Source organism: Gorilla gorilla, chromosome 11, assembly GCF_029281585.2.
Source record: "Gorilla gorilla gorilla isolate KB3781 chromosome 11, NHGRI_mGorGor1-v2.1_pri, whole genome shotgun sequence".
Taxonomy (NCBI): domain Eukaryota; kingdom Metazoa; phylum Chordata; class Mammalia; order Primates; family Hominidae; genus Gorilla; species Gorilla gorilla.
This window is the reverse complement of record NC_073235.2, coordinates 129,772,199-129,796,422: the sequence shown is the minus strand read 5'-3', so window position 1 is coordinate 129,796,422 and position 24,224 is coordinate 129,772,199. Positions and strand designations below refer to the sequence as shown.

The window sequence follows — 24,224 nt, the reverse complement described above, 5'->3', positions numbered from 1 at the left end:
AGTCCACATCGGCTCTTAGAAATGGCATGGAGACATGATGGCAGCCAAATCCACAGGAGCTCATTTTCATTTTGTTCTAAGCACAGGAGTGTATCTAGTCCTATTATATACTTGTATATATAATTTGTAGATATGATAGATATTATTGTTAATATCTATGGTATTTACTATATATACAACGTATACAATATCTTGTAGATAATTTGGTAATTATCTGCAGTATTTACCATGAGATAAGCACAGTTTCAGATTCAGACACTTGTAATCAAATCCCACCTTAGCATTTAGTGAAAGCCATATAGTATAATGTGGTACAGTGAAATACTTAATGCATTTGCACTATGAACTAGAAAAGTTCCAATTTCTCCTACTTGCAAGCTGTGTGATCTTGGACATTTATTAAACCTCTCTGTTCATCAGTTTTCTTATCTGTAAAACAAGATCTTGGGGTTGAAAGAAATAATATGTATACAGCCTTTAGACTGCAGTCTAGTGTATAGTAAAGATTCAATATATTAGCTATTATTACTACAGATATTTGGCCTAAACTTTGTGTGCCTTATCTGTAAGGTATAAACTTTGCAGGATTGTTCGAGGAGTGAATATTTTTGTATGTCTACTGAAGCCCGGAACATATGGACACAATAATGACAGCCATTAATTTAATAAACATGCTACATTACTGATTACTGACAGGGTTTCAGTTATCTCTTGCGGAAAAAATTTCCTAAAACCTAGTGGTTTGAAACAATAGCAATCAGTACAGTACCTCTCACTCTTTCTGCAGTTTAAGAGTTCAGGAAGGGCTGGGCCTGCCTGGACACCTCTCTGATTTCTCTTGTGTAGCCTCAGGAGCCTCCCTGGGTGGGCTCTGTACTAAGGCTTCCTTACAATATGGTAGCTTCTTATCATTGCTTATGTGGTAGCTCAGAACTTCAGTCTCAAGTGTTTTGGCTCACAAGGCAGAAGCTGAATCATCTTTTCTAATGGCCTCTTTCAGAGGGAGGCAACACACCCACCTTTTGATAGAGAAATGTCAAAGTTCAACAAGAGGATGTAGGACACAGCTCCCGTGATGGCCATCTGTGAAAAATGCAGTCTTCCACAGAGAGGACCTGGAGCCAGACACGCTTAGGAAAAAAGCTGTGAGAGGTGGTCACTCTCACAGAGGCTTCCAGCTATCTTTTTTTTTTTCTTTTTGAGATGGAGCTTCGCTCTTGTTGCCTAGGCTAGAGTGCAAGAGTGCAATGACACGATCTTGGCTCGCTGCAACCTCCACCTCTCAGGTTCAAGCGATTCTCCTGCCTCAGCCTCCCAAATAGCTGGCATTACAGGCACCTGCCACCATGCCCAGGTAATTTTTGTATTTTTAGTAGAGATGGGGTTTCACCATTTTGGCCAGGCTAGTCTCAAACTCCTGACCTCAGGTGATCTGCCTGCCTCGGCCTCCCAAAGTATTGGGATTACGGGTGTGAGCCACCGGGCCCGGCCAGCTTTCAGCTATCTTTAAGCCAAAGACAGCAGCAAGGGGAGCAGGATGTCAAGGGGAAGCAGGATTTCCTGCTGTTGCATTATTCGTTTTGACCTCATCTGAACACACTGAACGTTCACTGAGCATGTGCTCTTGCTGGATGTTACACTAAGCTTCTTACATGGATTATTTTATTTAATCCTCATAACAAGCCTCTGGAGGTATATATACAGAATACTCAATAAGTTAAATAAACTGCGTAAGGTCCCCTGCTAGAGAGGGAAAGGCCAAGTTCAAATCTGGCACCTCCATCCTTCCCCATCAACCTGGGCTGCTGTGATAGGTACAATATTTTATGTTCTACCTAGATGATTATGTGAGTCTATGTTTTTACCCACTAAGTATGCTAATATGTTTATTTGGATTATTTTTACCAAGTTATAAGGTAGAAAGATTGAAAAACTAATCATTTAATTAAATCAAATATGTTTTTTTCCCCAATAATCCTAAAGAATGGGGAAAAGGTAAGAAAATCTGATTCTCTAAACCCATTTCTTTCCACTGTGTGCTTATTTCAAAGGCGGCAAGACATTTTAATGGCTGGGATATTGTCTTTATTTTTGAGCTACGTTTTTTCTTTTAATGCAGTTTATTCAAATTATTATAACTCCTGCTTTACGGCTAGTAATCTGTTCTGTGGAAAAGCAAACTTTATACATCACTTATTTTTTTTCTACTTCTGAAAGCTGTCATCTAGAGCATTAGGAAATAGCTTTGTGGAGATATCACTGACATATAAAAATTGTTTATATTTAAGATACACAGCTTGATGTTCTGATATATGTATACATTGTACAATGATCACCACATTCCAGCTAATTAACCTATTTGTCACGTCTACATAGTTATCATTTGTGGGGGGTGGTGAGAAGATTTATTTTAGATCTAGCCTCTTAGCAAAATTCAAACATAAGATATAGTATTGTTAACTATCATTTTCATGCTATACAGTAGATCTCTGGAACTTATTTATCTTGCATGACTAAGACTTTGTACCCTTTGACCAACATCACTCCATTCCTCTCTTCCCCCAGCCCCTGGGAACCACCATCCTACTCTCTGCTTTTATGAGTTTGACTATTTTAGATTCCACATATAAGTGAGATCATGCAGTATTTCTTTCTGTGTCTGGCTTATTTCACTTAGCATAATGACCTCCAGCTCCGTCTCTTTCCCTTTAAAAAATTCGATAACCTAAGCAAGTGTGTACCGATCTTGATTTCTTCTACAGAGACGTTTACTCTGAGAGTATATGTAATTTTCATTCTTGATTTATCTTGCAGGCATGATAGGACCCCCTGGGCCACAAGGATTTCCTGGTCTTCCTGGGCTTCCAGGAGAAGCTGGTATTCCTGGGAGACCTGATTCTGCTCCAGGAAAACCAGGGAAGCCAGGATCACCTGGCTTGCCTGGAGCACCAGGCCTGCAGGGCCTCCCAGGATCAAGTGGTAAAGTACTCCTTATTCATATCCATTAGCATTTATGCTGCTTTTGATATTTGCAGTGCCACTAAGAAAGCATAGTTTTTAAAATATTTTAAAAGTTATATGATGTTTCATGAGCTAAGCTGGTTGTCTTTTACAAACAAATAAACTGAAGTTGGACTTTCACATCCATTAAAGTATGTGCGATCATTTGGTTGGGAGTTTCAGTGTAAATGATAGAACTTTGTAAAATAATACCAATTTTTTTTTAAAATGTAGTTTTAATTTTCATCAGAGTTATATATGGGCTTGGTTTGTGACTGCCCGGTGGGTTTATTTTGCCCACTGCCCAGGGAGAGCCGATTTGTTGAGACAGGGGAATTGCAATAGAGAAAGCATTTAACATACATAGAGCTGGCTAAATGGAAGACTGGAGTTTTATTAATACTAAAATAATAAATGAAATAAAAATAAAAATAAAAAGCCTCTCTGAAAATTTGGAGGCTAGGGTTTTTTAAAGATAGTTTGGCAGGCAGGGGGCTGGGGATGAGATCATGGGGGTGTGGAAAATGGTCCTCACGTGTTGAATCCACTTCTGGGTGGGTGCCACGGGACCCTTGAGTCATGAGTCTTGGGTCTAGGTGGAGCCATCCAGTCATCAGAAACGCAAAAGTCTGAAAAGACATCTCAAAAGGCCAATCTTAGGTTTTATAATAGTGATATCATTTATAGGAGTAATTGGGGAGATTGCAAATCTTGTGACCTCTGGAATAATAATGCTGCTAATCATTTAAGTATACCTACATCTTAGCAGAATACAGGCCCTTCTTGTTTTGTTTTATTTTGTTTTGTTTTGTTTACCTGGTGGCCTTTTATTAGCATTATGAAGGCAGTTTAGTTTTGGGGAGGGCTATTATTATTTAAACTATAAGTAAATTCTTTCAAAGTTAGCTTGGCCCATGCTCAGAAATGGCCAAGGGCAGTTTAGAGGCTAAAGACAAGGTGAAGTTATTTAGGTCATATCTCCTTCACTGTCACAATTTTTTCACTGTGAGAATTTTTGCAAGGGCACTTTCAGGTTTAAGAGTCAAACTGTTCTACAAGGCATGGTATGGATAACTCAAATCCCTCACAACTCCTTCTCCTAATCCTTCCTCTCCAAGGGCAATGATTTCAACACATGTGGCTGGATATTTTGTTATTTGCCTCTATACTGACATTCAATGTACTTGTATTGCTATTTCTCAATTTTTCCAATTCAGCATTATCTTTTGACTTTCCTCTATGGAAGATGAATTTAGCTTTCTTTCACCAACCCCTCACCCGACATGTGCACATTTTCTACTCCCACAAACTACAATATAATTATTGTCATAATTTTGGTTCCATAAATATTCAGAGTTTACACTGAATAGTTGGTTATATAAGGGCCATTCACCAGCTGAGCCATATAAAGTATAAATTATTGCTTTTCCAGAACATCTTGTCAATTGTCTTGTTTCCTTTGTCTGTTTGCTTGGTTTTCAATATACTTATAATTTAACCTCAAACTGCCCAGAATTATCGAAATTTCATCATTATACACTCTAACTCATTAACTATTCTATTAGTATTAGCTCTTTGAATAAATCTCTCCTGCAGCTTTTTGAGTTGTTCAGATTAGATCAGGTTGCATTTTTTAATTTGTTGCCAGAATACTGTCTTGAGATCTTCCTTTACCAATATCCTGAGACTTTCTTTCCTCCATCCTCTCTCTTTCTCTGGGGCCCTCTATTTCCCATATATTTTTTAATGCTTTACTACCTCATTATATTTCCTGGGAAAAAGTGTAAATAAAAGGGCAAAGTTGGGAGATCTTGCTTGTCTGAAAATGCCTTAATTCTGCTGTGGACTTTGATTGCTAGTTTGGCTGAGTATAAAATTTTAGTTAGGAAATCTTTCTCCCTCAGGATTTTGGTGGCATTTTCTATTGTTTCCTAGCTTCCAGTGTTGGCTACTGAGAACTCATAACATTTAGATACTTGATTTTTTGGTTTTGAAATCCATTTTCCTTTCTGGAAGCTCATAGGAGCTCTTTTGTTTGTTTGTTTTTGGGGTCTTAAATTCCACTTGATTTGCCTTAGTGTGGGTACATTTGTACTGGCTTGCACACAGTCAGTAAGCAGTTTTAATCCAGCATGTAGCCTTCATGTCATGTCTTGTCTTTTCTTTTCTTTCTTTCTTTCTTTTTTTTTTCTTCCTGAGACAGAGTCTTACTCTTGCCCAGGCTGGAGTGCAGTGATGCAATCTTGGTTCACTGCAACCTCTGCCTCCCTGGTTCAAGCAATTCTCCTACCTTAACCTCCTGAGTAGCTGGGATGACAGGCACGTGCCACCACACCCAGCTAATTTTTTGCATTTTTTAGTAGAGACAGGGTTTCACCATGTTGGCCAGGCTGGTCTCAAACTCCTGACCCCAGGTGATCTGCCCCCCTTGGCCTCCCAAAGTGCTGGGATTATAGATGTGAGCCACCATGCCTGGCCCTATATCCTTCATTTCTGAAAATTTTTCTTCAAGTGTTTCTTTGCATTCAATCTTAGCCAAAAGGCTGAGAAGAGATCAAATTTCCTTTGAAAACATTGTCTCCTCCATTTTTTCCCTCTTTTTTCTCTTTCTGGACTCTATCTATCTGTCAGAAAATCAATCCTACATGTCTTTTTTTTTTTTTTAACCTTTACTCTATTACTCTCCAGCTGTTTATTTTTCTGTAACACTTTCAGGGAGATTTCCTGAATTCTACATTACAACCCTCCACCTGAATTTTTAAATTTCTGCTCTCATGATCTATCTATATCTATATCTATATCTATATATCTGTTTTTCAATTGCTGTGTTCTCTTTTAATGTTTCCTTTTGTAGCAGGCTGTTCATGTTTCAGGGATGCAATACTCTCCCTCATCTTCTGTTTTAATTATAAAATAAATTAAAATAGCTTGCTGCGATGCGTGTTTCTTCTAGGTTTTTTTTTGGCGGGGATAGTAGGGGGTCTATTTTCTTTCCCTGCTGCCAATTTCAGGAAGGGGATCTTTTGGTCTGTTTTTTTAAACAAATCATCCTGTTTTGGACCTCACTGTTGTTCTTATTCCAGAGGTACAGATTCTTGAAATGTAGGAGACATTTCTGGGGTAAATCAGGTTCTTTCTCAGCTTTCTAAGCTTCCTGCTTCAAATTCAGCTTTTTTTTTTTTTTTTTTTTTAAGGAACTTCCAAGTTCTTTTACTTGGTTGTTGCTCGTTCCTCTCCCTTTTTCCTTGTCCTGTGGGTTTATGCTTATTTTTATTTATTTATTTATTTTATTTATTTACTTACTTATTTATTTATTTTGAGATGGAGTCTCATTCTGTCGCCCAGGCTGGAGTACAGTGGTGTGATCTCAGCTCACTGCAACCTCTGCCTCCCAGGTTCAAGCTATTCTCCTGCCTTGGCCTCTCAAGTAGCGGGGATTACAGGCACGCACCACCGTGGCTGGCTAATTTTTGTGATTTTTGCAGAGATGGGGTTTTACCATGTTGGCCAGGCTGGTCTCAAACTCCTGACCTCAAGCAATCCACCCACCTTGGTCTCCCAAAGTGTTGGGATTACAGGTGTGAGCCACCGCACCAGGCCAGTTTATGCTTTTTTTATAATATTCTTTTACTCTACTGGGATTTGGGGAGGATGCCAAACTGTTTGCATTTTATCTGTCGTCTTTAACTGACATCTCTGAAATTTTGTTTCTATAAGCTCTGCTTTTCCATTTTATTTATTAGCTAAGAATTGATCACTGAGTGGGGGAATATCTTTGCCATACACTGAGTCCATTTTTTTGTTTATTTGTTTTGTCTTGTCCATTATCTTGTTTTGCAACCCATTAATTTAAGGTAGGGCTGAGATTAGGGTTGGCTTTATCAATGGTTATGGTAGCAGAAGCATGCCATAACCACTGCATCATCTATATGTGTGTATGTTCTTATTTCAGACAGAAAGAATCCTAGGAAAACAAGGGAGCAAAGAATGGGGTTGGGAAAGGAAGCACGTGGGGGAGGATGTGAGTGCAAAAGTCACTTGTTCTGTAGAAGACAGTCAGAAAAATTATGTGATTCTCTCTGCCCACCCCCTTACCTCCTTGACAGTGATATACTGTAGTGTTGGGAACCCTGGACCACAAGGAATAAAAGGCAAAGTGGGTCCCCCAGGAGGAAGAGGCTCAAAAGGAGAAAAAGGCAAGTAGGCACCAAAGGTAGAATTTCTAGAAGACAATGGTACATGGATGATCGGGGGCATTTCTGAGATGTGTAATGTGGCATTTCATTCAGATTTGTTACTCACCTTAGTCACCCACTAGAGTACTCCATTAAGTGCTATGCGATTACAAGTCACTGAAAAGTCAAAGCCTTGTGTCATATATTTATAAAGCCTTGTGTCTTATATATTATAAAAGTCAAAGTCTTGTGTCATATATATATATATATATATATATATATATATATATATGAAGGGAACATTTGCCTGCCATGAATTTTGCCTGCAAATGGTGACTTTGCTCACAAGGTCCTCTTGATTCCTTGAGAGTGGCAGTGATAGGACAGTATTGATGTTTGATTTTTGTGGGACCTATATTTCCCAGACTCATCAATTGCCTGTCTCTCTGCTTCTCCACTCTAAATTGTTTGGGGCCGTTTTGGGCAACTGAGTCAGGTGGGTGTGACAGCATCAATACAGATGAGGAGTCTGACTACCCTGAAGACATTTGTTTAAGACAAAAAGTCCTGATAATTGGAAAATGCATTGTGGTGAATTATCAATTATAATATTCAATGCAATCAAAATCCTTCTTCATGTATTATTTTGTCTCCTTAATTGTTTAGGGTTTGTGCACTCACCAATTAATTTTTTTAGTTTTTTTTTCAGGAGGAACCAAAGGACGGGCTTTTAAACTTTTAAAAATAAAAAAGTTGAATTATTTTTAACATTTCTTCAGTAGAATTGGTTATCAGCTTTTCCCTAGAATTTGTCAGGATAAATTTATTAAGGAACGAAACCCTCCATTTGTTTAGAAATGGTATGCCCACCCTACATCCCATGCCTAGGCACCCCATGTAGTACCCCATGCCACACCCAGCCCCCACAGCACGTGCTCTCAATTGTCTGCAAGAAGTGCATATCGGACTCTTTGTTCTTCATTTATGCTATTGGTTTTGTACAGTAAAGCCCTTATTGGGGATTTTATTCAGGAAATATGACAAATCTGCCATTGATCTTCTGTCTAGGAAATGAAGGACTCTGTGCCTGTGAGCCTGGACCCATGGGCCCCCCTGGCCCTCCAGGACTTCCTGGGAGGCAAGGGAGTAAGGGAGACTTGGGGCTCCCTGGCTGGCTTGGAACAAAAGGTGACCCAGGACCTCCTGGTGCTGAAGGACCTCCAGGGCTACAAGTGAGTACCTCTTACCAGTCATCTTTCCAGTTAAAAGAGACACGATATTAGTCTGTTTTCACACTACCATAAAGATACTACCTAAGACTAGGTAATTTATTAAGGAAAGAGGTTTAATTGACTCGCAGTTCTGCATGGGTGGGGAGGCCTCAGGAAACTTACAATCATGGCAGAAGGGGAAGCCGGCATGTCTTACACAACAGCAGGTGACAGAGAGCATGAACGGGGAAGAGCCCCTTATAAAACCATCAGATCTCATGAGAACTCACTCACTATTGTGAGAACAGCATGGGGGAAACCCTCCCCATGATCCAGTCACCTTCTACCAGGTCCCTCCCTCAACATATGGGGATTATGGCGATTACAATTCGAGATGAGATTTGGGTGGGGTCACAAAGCCAAACCATATCAGACACGTAGAGATAAAAATCGAGGTGCCTCTTTCTAATTTATAGTGTGATATATGATTTATGTTTTGAACCTACAAACATTATGCTAATGCCTACAAAAACAGTTTATTTACTCATCCATTCATCCATCGTTTACTTATTCAACTAATTGGTATTATTGAGTGCCTGCTATGTTCTAGGCCTTGTTTCAGGTGCTGGGGATACAGCAGGGACCAGAGCCCAGTCTGTGCCCTCCTAGAGCTTCAGAGAGGACACAGACCATCTAACAGATCAGCAAGTAAATATCCAGTATGTCATGTGGTGATAAACGCCATCACCATCGATTGTAGCTGGAGAGAAGAGAGAGAGGGGCAGAGCAGGAAATGAAGTCAAGGAACTGGCAGGAGGTTAGGAAGGGCTGCAGAGCATGGGGCTTTACAGATGGGTGAGGTCTGAGCCTTTACTCTAGACTACATGAAACAGCCAGGGGAGAGTTTTAAGAAGAGCGAGACAATAGTTTTAAATGGATCACTCACTCTGGTTGCTCTATGGAGCATAGACCATATGGATAAGGGACATTGGCTGGGAGATGAGCTGGGAGGCTGCTGTGTAATCCTGGTGAGATATGACAGCCAATGCCTTAATGTGGTGGTGCTGGGTGTGGTGCAAGGTGGTCAGATTCTGGATATATTTTGAAGACAGAGCCAACAGGTTGGCTGTTAGTTTGGACATAGGATATAAGGAAAAGAGAAGTAAGGGACAGAACCAGGGTTTTTTGTTTGAGCCACTGGAAGAAGGCAGTTGCCATGTACTGAGATGGGAAGGCAATGGAAGGAGTGGGCATTGGGTGAGGAAAGAAAGCAGTACTGTTTGAGACATTTCAAGTTTGAGATGCCTATTATACAGTCAAGTCAAGAAGTCAAGTAGGCAGTAGGATGATATTCAACTTAAGGATTCAGATGAGAGGTTTGGGCTGGGGATATAAATACTGGCTTTGTCAGAGTTTACGTGATATCATGCCAGAGAGTGGATGAGATTTACCTCAAGATGGTTCTCATTTGGTGAAAGTTACAGATGAAGCAGGTTGAGGCAAAGCCTCTCAGCTGTCTGATTGCTCATAATGAAAGCACTGCCCACTGGGGTACTCCCCTGGAGACTGGAGAGAGCCCTCTGTCCCCTCCTTATTAACAAGGCTCAATCCTGGGATGGCCTGGAACTTGACCATCAAGCCCCAAAGGACTTTTTTCCATTTTCCCCAGAAAATCTCATGAAAATAAGATTCCAACCTGAGGGCCTTAAGTGAAGTTAATGATTAAGGTGTCCCAGCAGTACCCTTGTCACATGTACAAAGCCCACTGGCCACCTCTGCTCAATAGGAAGCTAGGTCCTTAATGCATGTATGTGCATGAGCATGGTTGCAATTGTTAAGTAGTTTGCATTTTATTGTCTCCTTTTTAAATTCAACATTTTACCGTAGTCATTTTTGTGTGTGTTGGTACTTAATCTTCTTAGTGAAGATTTTAATGGTTCTAAAATATTTTTGCGGCTTCCTGTTGAGTTGCTACTTAGGGCTAACATCTTTGAGTGAGGACTGCTTGTTTATCTAGGGTTATCATGGCTAAGGTTTACTTAATTCAGTTGCTCTATGGGGCTTTCCTTTGTAGGCTGGCCACGTTTCTGATTGTGTATCTGGTCTGTTGTGTATATGATTCTGTCCGTATGGCTTCTCTGCATTAAATTCATTACATTGTGGTCATAGTCAGGGACCAGGGTCATACCATGGGGCACTAGGGAAGGAAAGGGTAGAGAAGGGAGGGAAGGGGGAGGAGAAGGGGAAGGGAGAGAAGAAAAGGAAGGGAAAGGAAGAAAGGAAAGGAAGGAGGGAAGAAAAGAAGGGAAAGGAGGAAGGGAAGGACAGACAGAAGAGCATGAAAGACAGTGCAGACTATGGGGTGCTCTCGCTCTTAGGGGCTCTCCATCCTCCCTACATCTCCTCTCTCTGGAGATGGTCTTCTGGTCTCTGGCCCTAGCAGCCACAGATTGGTAGGAAAGTAGTAAACAGAAAACTAGGCTTAAGTTCTTTGCAATTGTTTGTATAATTGAACCAAGTCTTTGCATTCATTGCCTTAGCCTGACGGCGCTCCCTAGGATGGGATTTCCGGCCAGGATGCTCTAGTGCAAGGCACTAGGGCCTAGGAGCAAGTGGACCAGCTTCAGATCCCATCTCCGACATTTGGGAGCTCTGCAGTCTTCTGAGTTTTACTTGCAGCATTTATAAAATGGATATAAGAACACCATCTTAGAGGCTTGTTGGTAAGAATTCAATTGAGTCATGTGTTTTGCACACTGTATAAGGTACATACCAGTGAATTAAAGTCCAGGAGGCTGCAGAGCGAACCAAAGGTCGCAAACTGTCACAGGCTGATAACGTTTGGATGTGTGCCCCCTCCAAATCTCATGTTGAAATGTAATCCCTAGTGTTTGAGGTGGGGCCTGGTGGGAGGTGTTTTGGTCGTGGGGGTGGATCCCTCACGAATGGCTTAGCTCCATCCCTTTGGTGATGAATGAGTTCTTAGTTCTTGTCAGTTAGTTCACAGGAGATCTGGTTGTTTAAAGGAGTCTGGGACCTCCTGCTTTCCTCTCTTGCTCCCTCTCTCACCATGTGATACACTGGCTTCCCACTTCACCTTCCGCCATGATTGGAAGCTTCCTGAGGGCTTACCAGAAGCTGAGCAGATGCTGGTGCCAGGCTTGTACAGTCTGCAGAACCATGAGCCCCTTTTCTTTATAAATTACCCAGCCTCAGGTATTTCTTTATAGCGACGCAAAAGTGGACTAATATATGGGCTATTTCTGACCTGCTGGAATGTTTGGTTGTGTCCTCATGGTGTTTGTTTTTGAGTTATTAATGTGAGGTTTATGGCTTCTCCTGAGATATTAGAAGTTTATGAACACAAGGTTATTGCATTCCCACTGCTGCTGTGGCTGCAGGCTGATTCCCCCCATGCCTACCCACCTGTTCCCCTTGGACTGGACAGGCGCCACCCCTGTAGGCATCTGCAGTTGATGTCTTTTATCTAGACTGAACAACTAGGATATGCCTGGCAGAGAGGAAGTGTTTTTTTGTTTCGTTTTGCTTTTGTTTTTTTTTTTTTTTGGTGGAATTTCACTCTTGTCGCCCAGGCTGGAGTGCAATGGTGCAATCTCAGCTCACCGCAACATCTGCCTCCCAGGTTCAGGCGATTCTGCTGCCTCAGCCTCTCGAGTAGCTGAGACTACAGGCATGTACCACCACACCCAGCTAATTTTGTATTTTTAGTAGAGACAGGGTTTCACCTTTTTGGTCAGGCTGGTCTTGAACTCCTGACCTCAGGTGATCTTCCCACTTCAGCCTCCCAAAGTGCTGGGATTACAGGCATGAGCCACCGTGCCCAGCCCGGAGAGGAGTTTTTGTTGCTGCTGGGCTTCCGTTGTTAGAGTAACACAAGTGTGTGGTGATCTCAGGTTTTAAGATTGTAAAAAGTAGCTCTCTGTCTGAAGCTGCTGAGAACCTTTGCCCCAGGAATCGCTTAGGTTACACATTTATTTCATTAGTTAACTGCTGTATTCTCAGTACTCAGAGTAATGCCTGGTTCTTTGTAGTTTTCAAAGAAAACTACAGTAATGCTTTTAGTAATGTTTAGTAACATTTACTAAACAATGGTTTAGTAATGGTTCAGTAATGTTTTCAGTAAATGTTTCTTTAATGAAGTCCAATAATAGTTTTCCTTACTAGCTCAAATAAGTCTATGATCTACTCTAGCATTTAAAATTCGACACCTACAGAGCATTAGAGCAATTCGTCATACATTTGAAGTCTCCAATGTGCTGAGTAATACACTGCTCAGACTCCTGGGATGGGTTCATTCTTCCAAGGTACCAAAGTCTTATTTACTAAGCATTCCACTTTTTTCTCTTTCTGGAAAGAAATTGGTCCAAATGCTATGTGAACAGTTTTCTGTCCTGATAATTTATTCTTCAGAAGGGCATTTTCTTTATCCATTTCTTGGGCAGGATACCATATGACATACATTTTGGCCAGGCCCCATTGCTACTTATGACTAGCATATATAGTAAAAATAAGAATAAAAGAAAACTCAGCCTACATTAGTATTTTATGATTTCTAATTCTTTCTAATGTATTGATTTATACTAAGAAATTTGTTCTACCCACCTTTTTGATGGTTCACAGACATTGCTACAAACAGGATGCTATACTGGAGTGATATCAGAGATATTGAGTTATGTGTGGACATACTTTTTTTCTCTGCATGAAATGGCTTCCAACCCTTTTGTCCATTTGAGTTTTTATGTCTGTCGTTTGCATTTTTGGCTTCCTCTTCACTGTTACTGCCTGATGATTGCTGATGCCACTGTGCCCATCTCCACTGGTACCCTCCTCCCCTCTATAGCTCTCAGCTTATAAATTAGTACAGCCAGTTAAAAAAAGATAGTTAAGCTTGCTTGAACACATTGTTAGATTGTGTGAAAATAAGACAAGAGCATGTGTGGTGGCTTACTCCTGTAGTCTCAACACTTTCAGAGGCAGCAGGATCCCTTAAGGCTAGGAGTTTGAGACCAGCCTGGGCAATACAGCAAGACCCCACGTCTACACACAAAAAAGTAAAATCCAATTAGCCAGGCATGGTGGCATGCACCTGCAGTTCTAGCTAACTGAGAGGCTGAGGTAGGAGGATCGCTTGAGCCCAGAGGTTTAAGGCTGCAGTGAGTTGTGATTGTGCCACTACACTGCAGCCTGGGGGATGAAGTGAGACCCCGTCTCAAAAAAAGAAAATAAATAAAAAGAAAATACGACAAGGTAGTGGCATCTGTGTGAGCAAAGCAACTGGCTTGCTCAGTCATTTTTATCTCCCTCCAATTTCTTTGCTGTGGTTTTTTGATTATTGATATCACTAGGTAAGTAACCTTGGGCTCTGTACGGTGTTTCTATAATGGTATTTGAAATGGTGCTTGGCCACCCTAATATACTGACAATAGGTTCATATATATATATATTTTTTGACACAGAGTCTTGCTCTGTCACCCAGGCTGGAGTACAGTGGCACCATCTCAGCTCACTGCAACCTCCGCCTCCTGGGTTCAAGTGATTCTTATGCCTCAGCCTCCCAAGTAGCTATGACTACAGGTGTGCACCATCACATTCAGCTAATTTTTGTATTTTTAGTAGGGACGGGGTTTCACCATGTTGGCCAGGCTAGTCTCGAACTCTTGGCCTCAAGTGATCTGCATTCCTTGGCCTCTCAAAATGCTGGGATTATAGATGTGAGCCACTGCACCCAGCCAGGTTCCCATAATTTTGACATGGTTTGATATTCAGTAATATGGAACACTTAAAAAGTATGACTCAAATTATTTAGTTTTTGAGCAATGTTGTGGTTAAGAGATCATGAGCATGTCAGCCAGAATTAGCTATTTACCTGTTATACAGAATAAATATATTAGCTTCAGAAAAGGTTCTTAATTCCTCTTCTCCTGCTCATCAACTTTCCTTAGCAGGACGTCACTTCCACGCCTTTTTCATCACAAACTTATCCCTAAGTCTCTACCTTCAGCTCTGGTGGCAGCTCTTGTAGTTATCTCACTCTCTTCTTTCCTCTCCATTTCACATTACAAAGCCCATGATAATTACAAAAATTAGTTATAAATTTTAATTTGAGGTAGTTGACTCACAAGACGTTGCACAGTCATAAAGTTCCCATGTATGCTTCCCCCAGCTTCTCCAATGATACATACACATAACCATATTTACATAACCACAGTACACTGTCAAAACCAGGAAACGGTCATTGATACAGTCCTCTTAACTCAGGTACAGACCTTATTCAGATTTCACCAGCTTTTACATTTTACATGTGGTTCAAGAGCCCCAGTTTTGCAAGATAGGACTACCTTGGAAGGCAGGGAAGTGGAAGAGACCAAGAATGCCAAGCTAGAATCTTTAACAAGAGATTTAGGAGGGAAGAAGAGAGAGATTCAATATGTACAGATGTAACTGTTGATCCATCACAATTAATCTAATTTATTTCTCTTATTTTTCACCAAGGGAAAGCATGGTGCCTCCGGACCACCTGGCAACAAAGGGGCGAAGGGTGACATGGTTGTATCAAGAGTTAAAGGTGAGTATAATCAATCACTTAACTCCCTGCCATTTTATGAATGATGTATGGACCCTCCTCTTGCAGTAATTTCCCCTGTGACCATAGATCAATTCTATACGATTTAGGATGGTTGAGATTACTTAAAAAAATACTTCCTGCCCTTCATAAGGTTGTATGAATGTTGAGCCAAATCCCCTGTCTCTTATTTGAAAACATAAATATTCCTTTAGCCACACAGTCACATCTTCATTATAGTGAACTTAGGTTTGGCTCAAGCCCTCCTTTGGCTTGGCTGGTGTTTATTCACCACATTACAGTATTCTATATTAGTCAATAATATTTTCGTTGTAAATGAAAGAAGCCCAGCTTGAAATCGTTTTTTTAAGTAATTTATTGACCTAAACAAAATGTGAAATATTAAAAGGTAGTGTTTTTTATTAGTAAGAGTTCCCCAGGGACAGAACTAGTAGGATATATGTGTATATGAAAAGGAGTTTATTAAGGAGAATTGACTCATATGATTGCAAGGTGAAACCCCACTACAGGCTGTCTGCAAGCTGAGGAGCAAGGAAGCCAGTAGTGGCTCAGCCCCAAAAGTAGTGGCTTTCCTACTTTTGAGTCCAAAAGCCTCAAAAGTAGGGAAGCCAACAGTGTGGCCCTCAGTCTGTGGCTGAAGGCACAAGAGCCCTGGCAAACCACTGATGTAAGTTTAAGAGTCCAAAGGCCGAAGAACCTGGAGACTGATGTCCAAGGGCAGGAAGCATTCAGCACAGGAGAAAGATGAAAGCCAGAAGACTCAGCAAGCCAGCTTATCCCACCTTCTTCCACCTGCTTTGTTCCAGCTGTGCTGGCAGCTAATTGGATGGTGCCCACCCACATTGGGAGTAGGTCTTCCTGTCGCAGTCCACTGACTCAAATGTTAATCTCCTCTGGCAACACCCTCACAGACACACCCAGCAACAACCCTTTACCAGCTATGTAGGCATCCTTCATTCCAATCAAGTTGACACTTAATATTAACCATCACAGGTTGGCATTGGGGCAACCAGATCCGGGCCTCCAGTGGCATCAAGAGGCTCTCCCTGCATCTTTCATCTCACATTGTACCATCTATATTTTCTCCCATCAGACTGATTTTCGTACCCCCAGGCAGCTCCAAGTTCTTACATCCAGAGATGAAGAGAGCCCTGCTTTGTCAGCTCCAAATAGAAAAATAATTTCAGAAAGGACTGATTAGCTTAGGACAAGTACCCAACTGCAGACCGTTCCCCCTTTCCCATGGCCAGGGATAGAGTGCTGTGCTTGGCATCACAGGTAGGGGAAGATTCTGTGACTGGCACCTTCACACACCAGCTCCTTGCTGGAATGGGAAAAGGAGCTTTTCCCAAGTAAAGAGATTCAATGGTTCTAGCAATTGTCATTCTTCCCTCTAGCTTTGGCATGTTTTATGTGACTTGGGCAATTGAGATACACAGGAAACTACCAACCCAGAATCAAGGTCATTTTCTTTATTTTTTGTCCTCTCTATCCTACTTTACCCCCTGCTGATAAGAGCTTGAATATCTTTTGACCTCTATTTCCAGGGCACAAAGGAGAAAGAGGTCCTGATGGGCCCCCAGGATTTCCAGGGCAGCCAGGATCACATGGTCGGGATGGACATGCTGGAGAAAAAGGGGATCCAGGACCCCCAGTATGTAGAATTCTTCTCTTGCTATAGAATTTCACTTTCTTATATGGTCATACAAGCAACTATTTCCCCTTTCTCTATTTGCCAAGCTGAAATTCAGTAAAATATCAACATACTATAAATCAGAGTCACTTTTTGCACCCTGACATGGAAAGATGATTGTTACAAGAGGTATAGCATCATTGGACATGGTCTAAAATCCTCGTGGCAGTTCAGTCCTAGCAAGACTTTCGGTCCTTGGTCTTTATATCATTCTCGTGGTGTTCATTTTCTTCTGAGAAACTTGTATCTTAGAAGGGCCCCACTGATTTTAGGTGTATTCAGTTGACTCTGTGGGGTGGAGGATGGAGCTCGGGTTCCGATGTTTAGCATCAATTCTGTTTCCTGGAGAAGATGCACATGGGGGAAGTAGTGAGCATGAAAGGGTGAACTCGTGCAAACCCACAGAGTCAAGGCATTGGCTGATGGAAAATCTCACTGATAAAGGATGTTGCTGCATTTTTCAGACATGCGTTGGGTGGATACCATGTGTAGGTAATGGTAATTAAGGTCATAAAAGAAGAGGATGAGATTATCCGATGCTTAGGAACTTAAAATATCTTAAATATGTGCAGTATTTCTGAATGCTTACAATATCACAGAAACCAGGCTAGATGGTTTCCTCAAAACAGTCTTCTGAAAAGCAATACCTTTCTAATTTTACAGTAAGAAAATGGAGGCTTAGCATCTGATATTCAAGGCTACCCATCTGTCAAATAGGCAAAATGGGAGTGAAAACTTGTCTGTCTTATTTCAAAGTGCATGCTATTTCCACCAACCTGTGCTGCCTGCCATATATAATGGGAAGCCATTGAGAGTGTTGCAACAGGGAAAGACCATGTCCTGATTCTACAGGAAACCCTTCAGACAGAATCCAAGTGAATAAGAGAGAGAAGCCTGGAAATTGGCTTAGATGGTGTTTATAGCTTTCTGACCTTTCTCCTGGTCACAAGTATGTGAATGATCTCTGCTTTAGGCTTGGTAATCTCTGCTTAATTCATTCTTCCTCTCAAGGAACTACTTAGAAATCATTGTCACTGAGTGGATATTGTCATAATGTACTCATCTAATTGTGAAAAAGCAGTGTCTATATAGATCAAACTGGGAGACGAATTTCAACATTCGCTGAGGTCTTCCTAGATTCATTGAAACAATCCAGATCCATAAGACTGTTGTAGACCACATTTGAGACTAGGCCATATAGAAGGATAAAAGGTCACTCAAAATGCCAGCAGGACAGTGTCAGATATTCCTTGCATTTGAGAGTGTTTGCAGCTGTTCAGTCAGGTGGGGTGCAAGAAGGGATGAGACCCACATATGGTGGGCATGGAGGCAGCCCTGACTTGAAAGCCTCATTCCCCATGGGAGCTGTTATCCACTGCACAGCTTTTGAGGACCCCACCAGGGATTGCCAGTGAGGGAGTCCTTGATGCAGGCTCCCCACAGTTCTTCCAGACCAGATGCAAATTTTGCAACTGGGGATTGATTTTACTATAAGCAGTACTGCCTAGGAAGGTAGTTGACAATCTAATTTTTATCAGAGGAACAGAACCAGACAGTTAACCAAAAGTCAAATTGTCATGCAAGAGGAGAAAGGACTTGCTAGGCTTTTACCCACAGGAGTGGAGGATGATGGAGTCTAGCTATGTATCTTGTCAAGAGAATACATAAGAATGTATTTGATTTGTAATCCCACCACCTCCCTTGATCTACTTATTTCTATATTCTATGACATATGATATTAGAGAATGGTTTGACATAAATCTCTTATTCTGTATTTAAGGCATATCACACACATTGTTTCCAGTATTTGAGGCTTAACACACATGCTTATATTATATATATGTATATAAAGATGTAAAATGTGTATATTGGCCAGGCGCGGAGGCTGATGCCTGTAATCCCTGCACTTTGAGAGGCTGAGGCAGGTGGAGGTCAGGGGTTCGAGACCAGCCTGGCCAACATGGTGAAACTCAGTCTCTACTAAAAATACAAAAATTAGCCAGGTGAGCTGGTGGGTGCCTGTAATCCCAGCTACTCAGGAGGCTGAGGCAGGAGAATCGCTTGAACCTGGGAAGTGGAGGCTGCAGTGAGCCGAGATAGCACCACTGCACACCAGCCTGGGCGACAGAGAGAGACTCCATTTCTATATATATATATTTAAAATATTAAGAAGTATCTAAGTTGTTTATTTTAAAATTACATTTGCTTAACAGTAACTGTCTCCCGAAATTATGGACTTTTTCATGTGTTTCTGTAACCTACAATGACTGCTTTGAGTTCATGGACATTCAGTGGTTGGTAATTGACTCATGACATAACATTCCCAGGGGGATCATGAAGATGCGACCCCAGGTGGTAAAGGATTTCCTGGACCTCTGGGCCCCCCGGGCAAAGCAGGACCTGTGGGGCCCCCAGGACTGGGATTTCCTGGTCCACCAGGAGAGCGAGGCTACCCAGGAGTTCCAGGCCACCCAGGTGTGAGGGGCCCTGATGGCTTGAAGGGTCAGAAAGGTAATTTTAAAAAATTTTTATTTATTTCAATAGCTTTGGGGTACAAGTGTTTTTTTTCTTATGTGGAAGAATTATATAGTGGTGAATTCTGAGATTTTAGTGTACCTGTCACCCGAGTAGTGTACGTTTTACCTAATGTGTAGTTTTTTGTATCCCTAGACCCCTTTCCTCCCTCCTCCTTCTTTTTTTTTCCTCAGTATTCAAGTGTTTTTCTTTTTCTTTTTCTTTAATTTTACTTTAAGTTCTGGGATACATATGTAGAATGAGCAGGTTTGTTACATAGGTATACATGTGCCATGGTGGTTTGCTGCATCTATCAACCCATCATCTAGGTTTTAAGCCCCACATGCATTAAGGTATTTGTCCTAATGCTCTCCTTCCCCTTACCCCTGACCCCCTGACAGGTCTCGGTATTATGTGATGTTCCCCTCCCTGTGTCCATGTGTTCTCATTGTTCAACTCCCACTTATGAGCGAGAACATGCGGTGTTTGGTTTTCTGTTCCTGTGTTAGTGTGCTGAGAATGATGGCTTCCAGCTTCATCCACATCCCTACAAAAGAAAATGTTCTCATTCTTTTTTTATGGCTGCATAGTATACCATGGTGTATATATGCCACATTTTCTTTATCCAGTCTATCATTGATGGGCATTTGGGTTGGTTCCAAGTCTTTGCTATGGTAAATAGTACTGCAATAAACATATGTTTACATGTGTCTTTATAGTAGAATGATTTATAATCCTTTGGGTATATACCTAGTAATGGGATTGCTGGGTCAAATGGTATTTTTGATTCTAGATCCTTGAGGAATCACCACACTGTCTTCCACCATGGTTGAACTAATTTACACTCCCACCAACAGTGTAAAAGTGTTCCTATTTCTCCATATCCTCTCCAGCATCTGTTGTTTCCTGACTTTTTAATAATCTCTATTCTAACTGCCGTGAGATGGTATCTCATTGTGGTTTTGATTTGCATTTCTCTAATGACCACTGATGAAAAGCTTTTTTTCATGTTTGTTGGCCACATAAATATCTTCTTTTGAGAAGAAGGATATCTGTTCATGTCCTTCACCCACTTTTTGAAGGGGTTGGTTTTTTCTTGTAAATTTGTTTAAGTTCCTTGTATATTCTGGATATTAGACCTTTGTCAGATGGGTAGATTGCATAAATTTTCTCCCATTCTGTAGGTTGCCTGTTCACTCTGATGACAGTTTCTTTTGCTGCGCAGAAGCTCTTTAGTTTGATTAGATCCCATTTGTCAATTTGGCTTCTGTTGCAATTGCTTTTGGTATTTTAATCATGAAGTCTTTGCCCATGCCTATGTCCTGAATGATATTGCCTAGGTTTTCTTCTAGGGTTTTTATGGTTTTGGGTTTTACATTTAAGTCTTTAATCCATCTTGGGTTAATTTTTGTATAAGATGTAAGGAAGGGGTCCAGTTTCTGCTTTCTGCATATGGCTAGCCAGTTTTCCCAACACCATTAATTAAATAGGGACTCCTTTCCCCATAGCTTGTTTTTATCAGGTTTGTCAAAAAGCAGATGGTTGTAGATGTGTAGTGTTATTTCTGAGGTCTCTGTTCTGTTCCATTGGCCTGTATATCTGCTTTGGTACCAGTACCATGCTGTTTTGGTTACTGTAGCCTTGTAGTATAGTTTGAAGTCAGGTAGCTTGATCCCTCCAGCTTTGTTCTTTTTGCTTAGGATTGTCTTGGCTATATGGGCTCTTTTTTGGTTCCATATGAAATTTAAAGTAATTTTTTTTTTCTAATTCTGTGAAGAAAGTCAATGATAGCTTGATGGGAATAGTACTGAATCTATAAATTACTTTGGGCAGTATGGCCATTTTCATGATATTGATTCTTCCTATCCAAGAGCGTATAATGTTTTTCCATTTGTTTGTGTCCTCTCTTATTTCTTTGAGCAGTAGTTTGTAGTTCTCCTTGAAGAGGTCCTTCATATTCCTTGTAAGTTGTATTCTTAGGTATTTTTTTCTCTTTGTAGCAATTGTGAATGGGAGTTCACTCATGATTTGGCTCTCTGCTTGCCTGTTGTTGGTGTATAGGAATGCTTGTGAATTTTGCACATTGATTTTGTATCCTGAGACTTTGCTGAAGTTGCTTAGCTTAAGGAGTTTTTGGGCTGAGACGATGGGATTTTCTAAATATACAATCATGTCATCTGCAAACAGAGACAATTTGACTTCCTCTCTTCCTGTTTGAATGCTCTTTATTTCTTTCTGTTGCCTGATTGCCCTGGCCAGAACTTCCAGTACTATGTTGAATAGGAGTGGTGAGAAAGGGCATCCTTGTCTTGTGCTGGTTTTCAAAGGGAATGCTTCCAGCTTTTGCAAATTCAGTATGATATTGCCTATGCGTTTGTCATAAATAGCTCTTGTTATTTTGAGATATGTTCCGTCAATAACTAGTTTATTGAGAGTTTTTTCATGAAGAGATGTTGAATTTTATTGAAGGCCTTTTCTGTCTCTGTTAAAATAATCATGTGGTTTTTGTCAGTGGTTCTGTTTATGTGATGAATTATGTTTATTGATTTGCATATGTTGAACCAGCCTTGCATCCCAGACTTGATCGTGGTGGATATGCTTTTTGATGTGCTGCTGGATTCCGTTTGCCAGTATTTTATTGAGGGTTTTTGCATAAAGGTTCATCAGGGATATTAGCCTGAAAATTTTTGTTGTTGTGTCTCTGCCAGGTTTTGGTATCAGGATGATGCTGGCCTCATAAAATGAGTAAGGGAGGAGTTCTTATTTTTCTATTGTTTGGAATAGTTTCAGAAGAAATGGTACCAGCTCCTCTTTGTAGCTCTGGTAAACTTTGGCTGTGAATCCATCTGGTCGTGGGCTTTTTTTGGTTGGTAGGCTCACTACCTCATTGGTTACTGCCTCAATTTCAGAACTTGTTATTGGTCTATTTGAATAACCAAATAAACCAGATTTGAATTCTTCCTGGTTTAGTCTTGGGGCATCCTCCCTTTTCTGAATCTCTGAAGTCCATTATATCACTCTTATGCCTTTGCATACTCATCACTTACCTCCCACTCGTAAGTGAGAACATACAGTTTTTGGTTTTCCACTCCTGTGTTACTTCATTTAGAATTATGGCCTCCAGCTCCATCTAAGTTGCCGCAAAAGCCATTGTTTTGTTCCTTTTAATGGCTGAGTAGTATTCCATGTTTTTTGTATACCACATTTTCTTTATCCACTCATTAGTCAACAGGCACTTAGATTGGTGCCACATCTTTGCAATTGTGAATTGTGCTGCTATAAACATACATGTACAAGTGTCTTTTTCATATAATGACTTCTCTTCCTTTGGGTGGATACCCAGTAGTGGGATTGCTGGGTCGCATGGTGGATCTACTTTTATCTCTTCAGGGAATCTCCACACTTGTTTTCTACAGAGGTTGTACTAATCTACATTTCCATCAGCATTGTATAAGTGTTCCTTTTCTCCACATCCATGCCAATATCTATTGTTTTTTGTCTTTAAATAATGGCCATTTTTTGCCGGAGTAAGGCAATATCTCATTGCAGTTTTAATTGGCATTTCCCTAATGATTAGTGATGTTGAGTATTTTTTCATATGTTTGTTGTCCATTTGTTTATCTTACTTTGAGAAATGTCTATTCATGTCCTTTTCCCACTTTTTAATGGGATTATTTGTTTTTTTCTTGGTGTTTTGTTTGAGTTCTTTGTAGATTCCGCATACCGGCCCTTTGTCGGATGCATAGTTTGCAAATAGCTTCTCCCATTCTGTGGGTTTCTGTTTACTCTACTTATTTATTTATTTTTGTTGTGCAGAGGCCTTTTAGTTTAACTGGGTCCCATTTATGTATTTAGTTTTTGTTGCATTTGCTTTTGGGGTCTTATTCATGAATTCTTTGCTGAGGCCAATATCTATATGAGTTTTTCCAATGTTGTCTTATAGAATTTTGATAGTTTCAGGTCTTATATTGAAGTCTTTGAACCATCTTCAGTTGATTTTTGTATAAGGTGAGAGATAGGAATCCGGTTTTATTCTTCTAATACATGTAGCTTGGCAGTTTTCCCAGCATCATTTATTAAATAGGGTGTCCACCCCCCAATTTTTTGTTTTTGTATGCTTTGTTAAAGATCAGTTAGCTGTAGATATTTGGCTTTGTTTCTGGATTCTCTGTGCTGTTCCATTGGTGTATGTGCCTACTTTTACAACAGTACCATGCTGTTTTGGTAACTAAAGCCTTGTAGTATAATTTGAAGTTCAGTAATGTGATGTCTCCAGATTTGTTCTTTTTTGCTTAGGATTGCTTTGTCTATTCAGGCTCTTTTTTGGTTCAATACAAAATTCAGGATTGTTTTTTCTAATTCTATGAAAAATGATGTGCATATTTTGATGGGAATTCCACTGAATCTGTAGATTACTTTTGAAGTGTGGTCATTTTCACAATATCAGTTATCCCAATCCATAAACATTGGATGCATTTCCATTTGTGTCATCTATGATTTCTTTCAACAGTGTTTTGTAGTTCTCCTTTTTGAGAACTTTCACCTCATTGGTTAAGTATATTTTTAGTTATTTTATTTTAGTTTTCACAGCTGTTGTAAAAGGAATTGAGTTATTAATTTGATTCTCAACTTGATTGTTGTTGGTGTATAGCAATGCTACTGATTTATGTACAATGATTCTGTAACCTGAGACTTTACTGAATTTGTTTATCATATCTAAGAGTATTTTTGAAGAATCCTTAGGATTTTGTAGGTGTACAATCATATTATCAGCAAAGAGTGATAGTTTGACTTCCTCTTTTCTAATTTTGATGCTGTTTATTTATTTCTCTTACCTAATTGCTCTGGCTAGTACTTCCAGAACTATGCTGAATAGGAGTGGTGAAAGTGGGCATCCTTGTCTGGTTGCTGTTCTCAGGCAGAATGCTTTCAACTTTTTTCCATTCCATATGATGTTATCTGTGGGTTTGTCATATATAGTTATTATTATTTTGAGGTAGGTCCCATCTATGCCTTGTTTGTTGAGA

General features: G+C 40.4%; 1 protein-coding gene across 1 annotated transcript in view; it reads left to right on the top strand.

Annotated features, from left to right (window-relative positions):
• Positions 1-24,224, top strand: part of COL4A4 (collagen type IV alpha 4 chain) — a 158,817-nt gene that overhangs the window by 67,155 nt on the left and 67,438 nt on the right. Inside the window, exons 20-25 of the mRNA XM_031008834.3 lie at positions 2,815-2,979; positions 7,107-7,196; positions 8,244-8,407; positions 14,900-14,972; positions 16,538-16,644; positions 19,011-19,194. Of these exons, the coding sequence (XP_030864694.2) occupies positions 2,815-2,979; positions 7,107-7,196; positions 8,244-8,407; positions 14,900-14,972; positions 16,538-16,644; positions 19,011-19,194 (783 nt within the window). The remainder of the gene's footprint in view (positions 1-2,814; positions 2,980-7,106; positions 7,197-8,243; positions 8,408-14,899; positions 14,973-16,537; positions 16,645-19,010; positions 19,195-24,224) is intronic.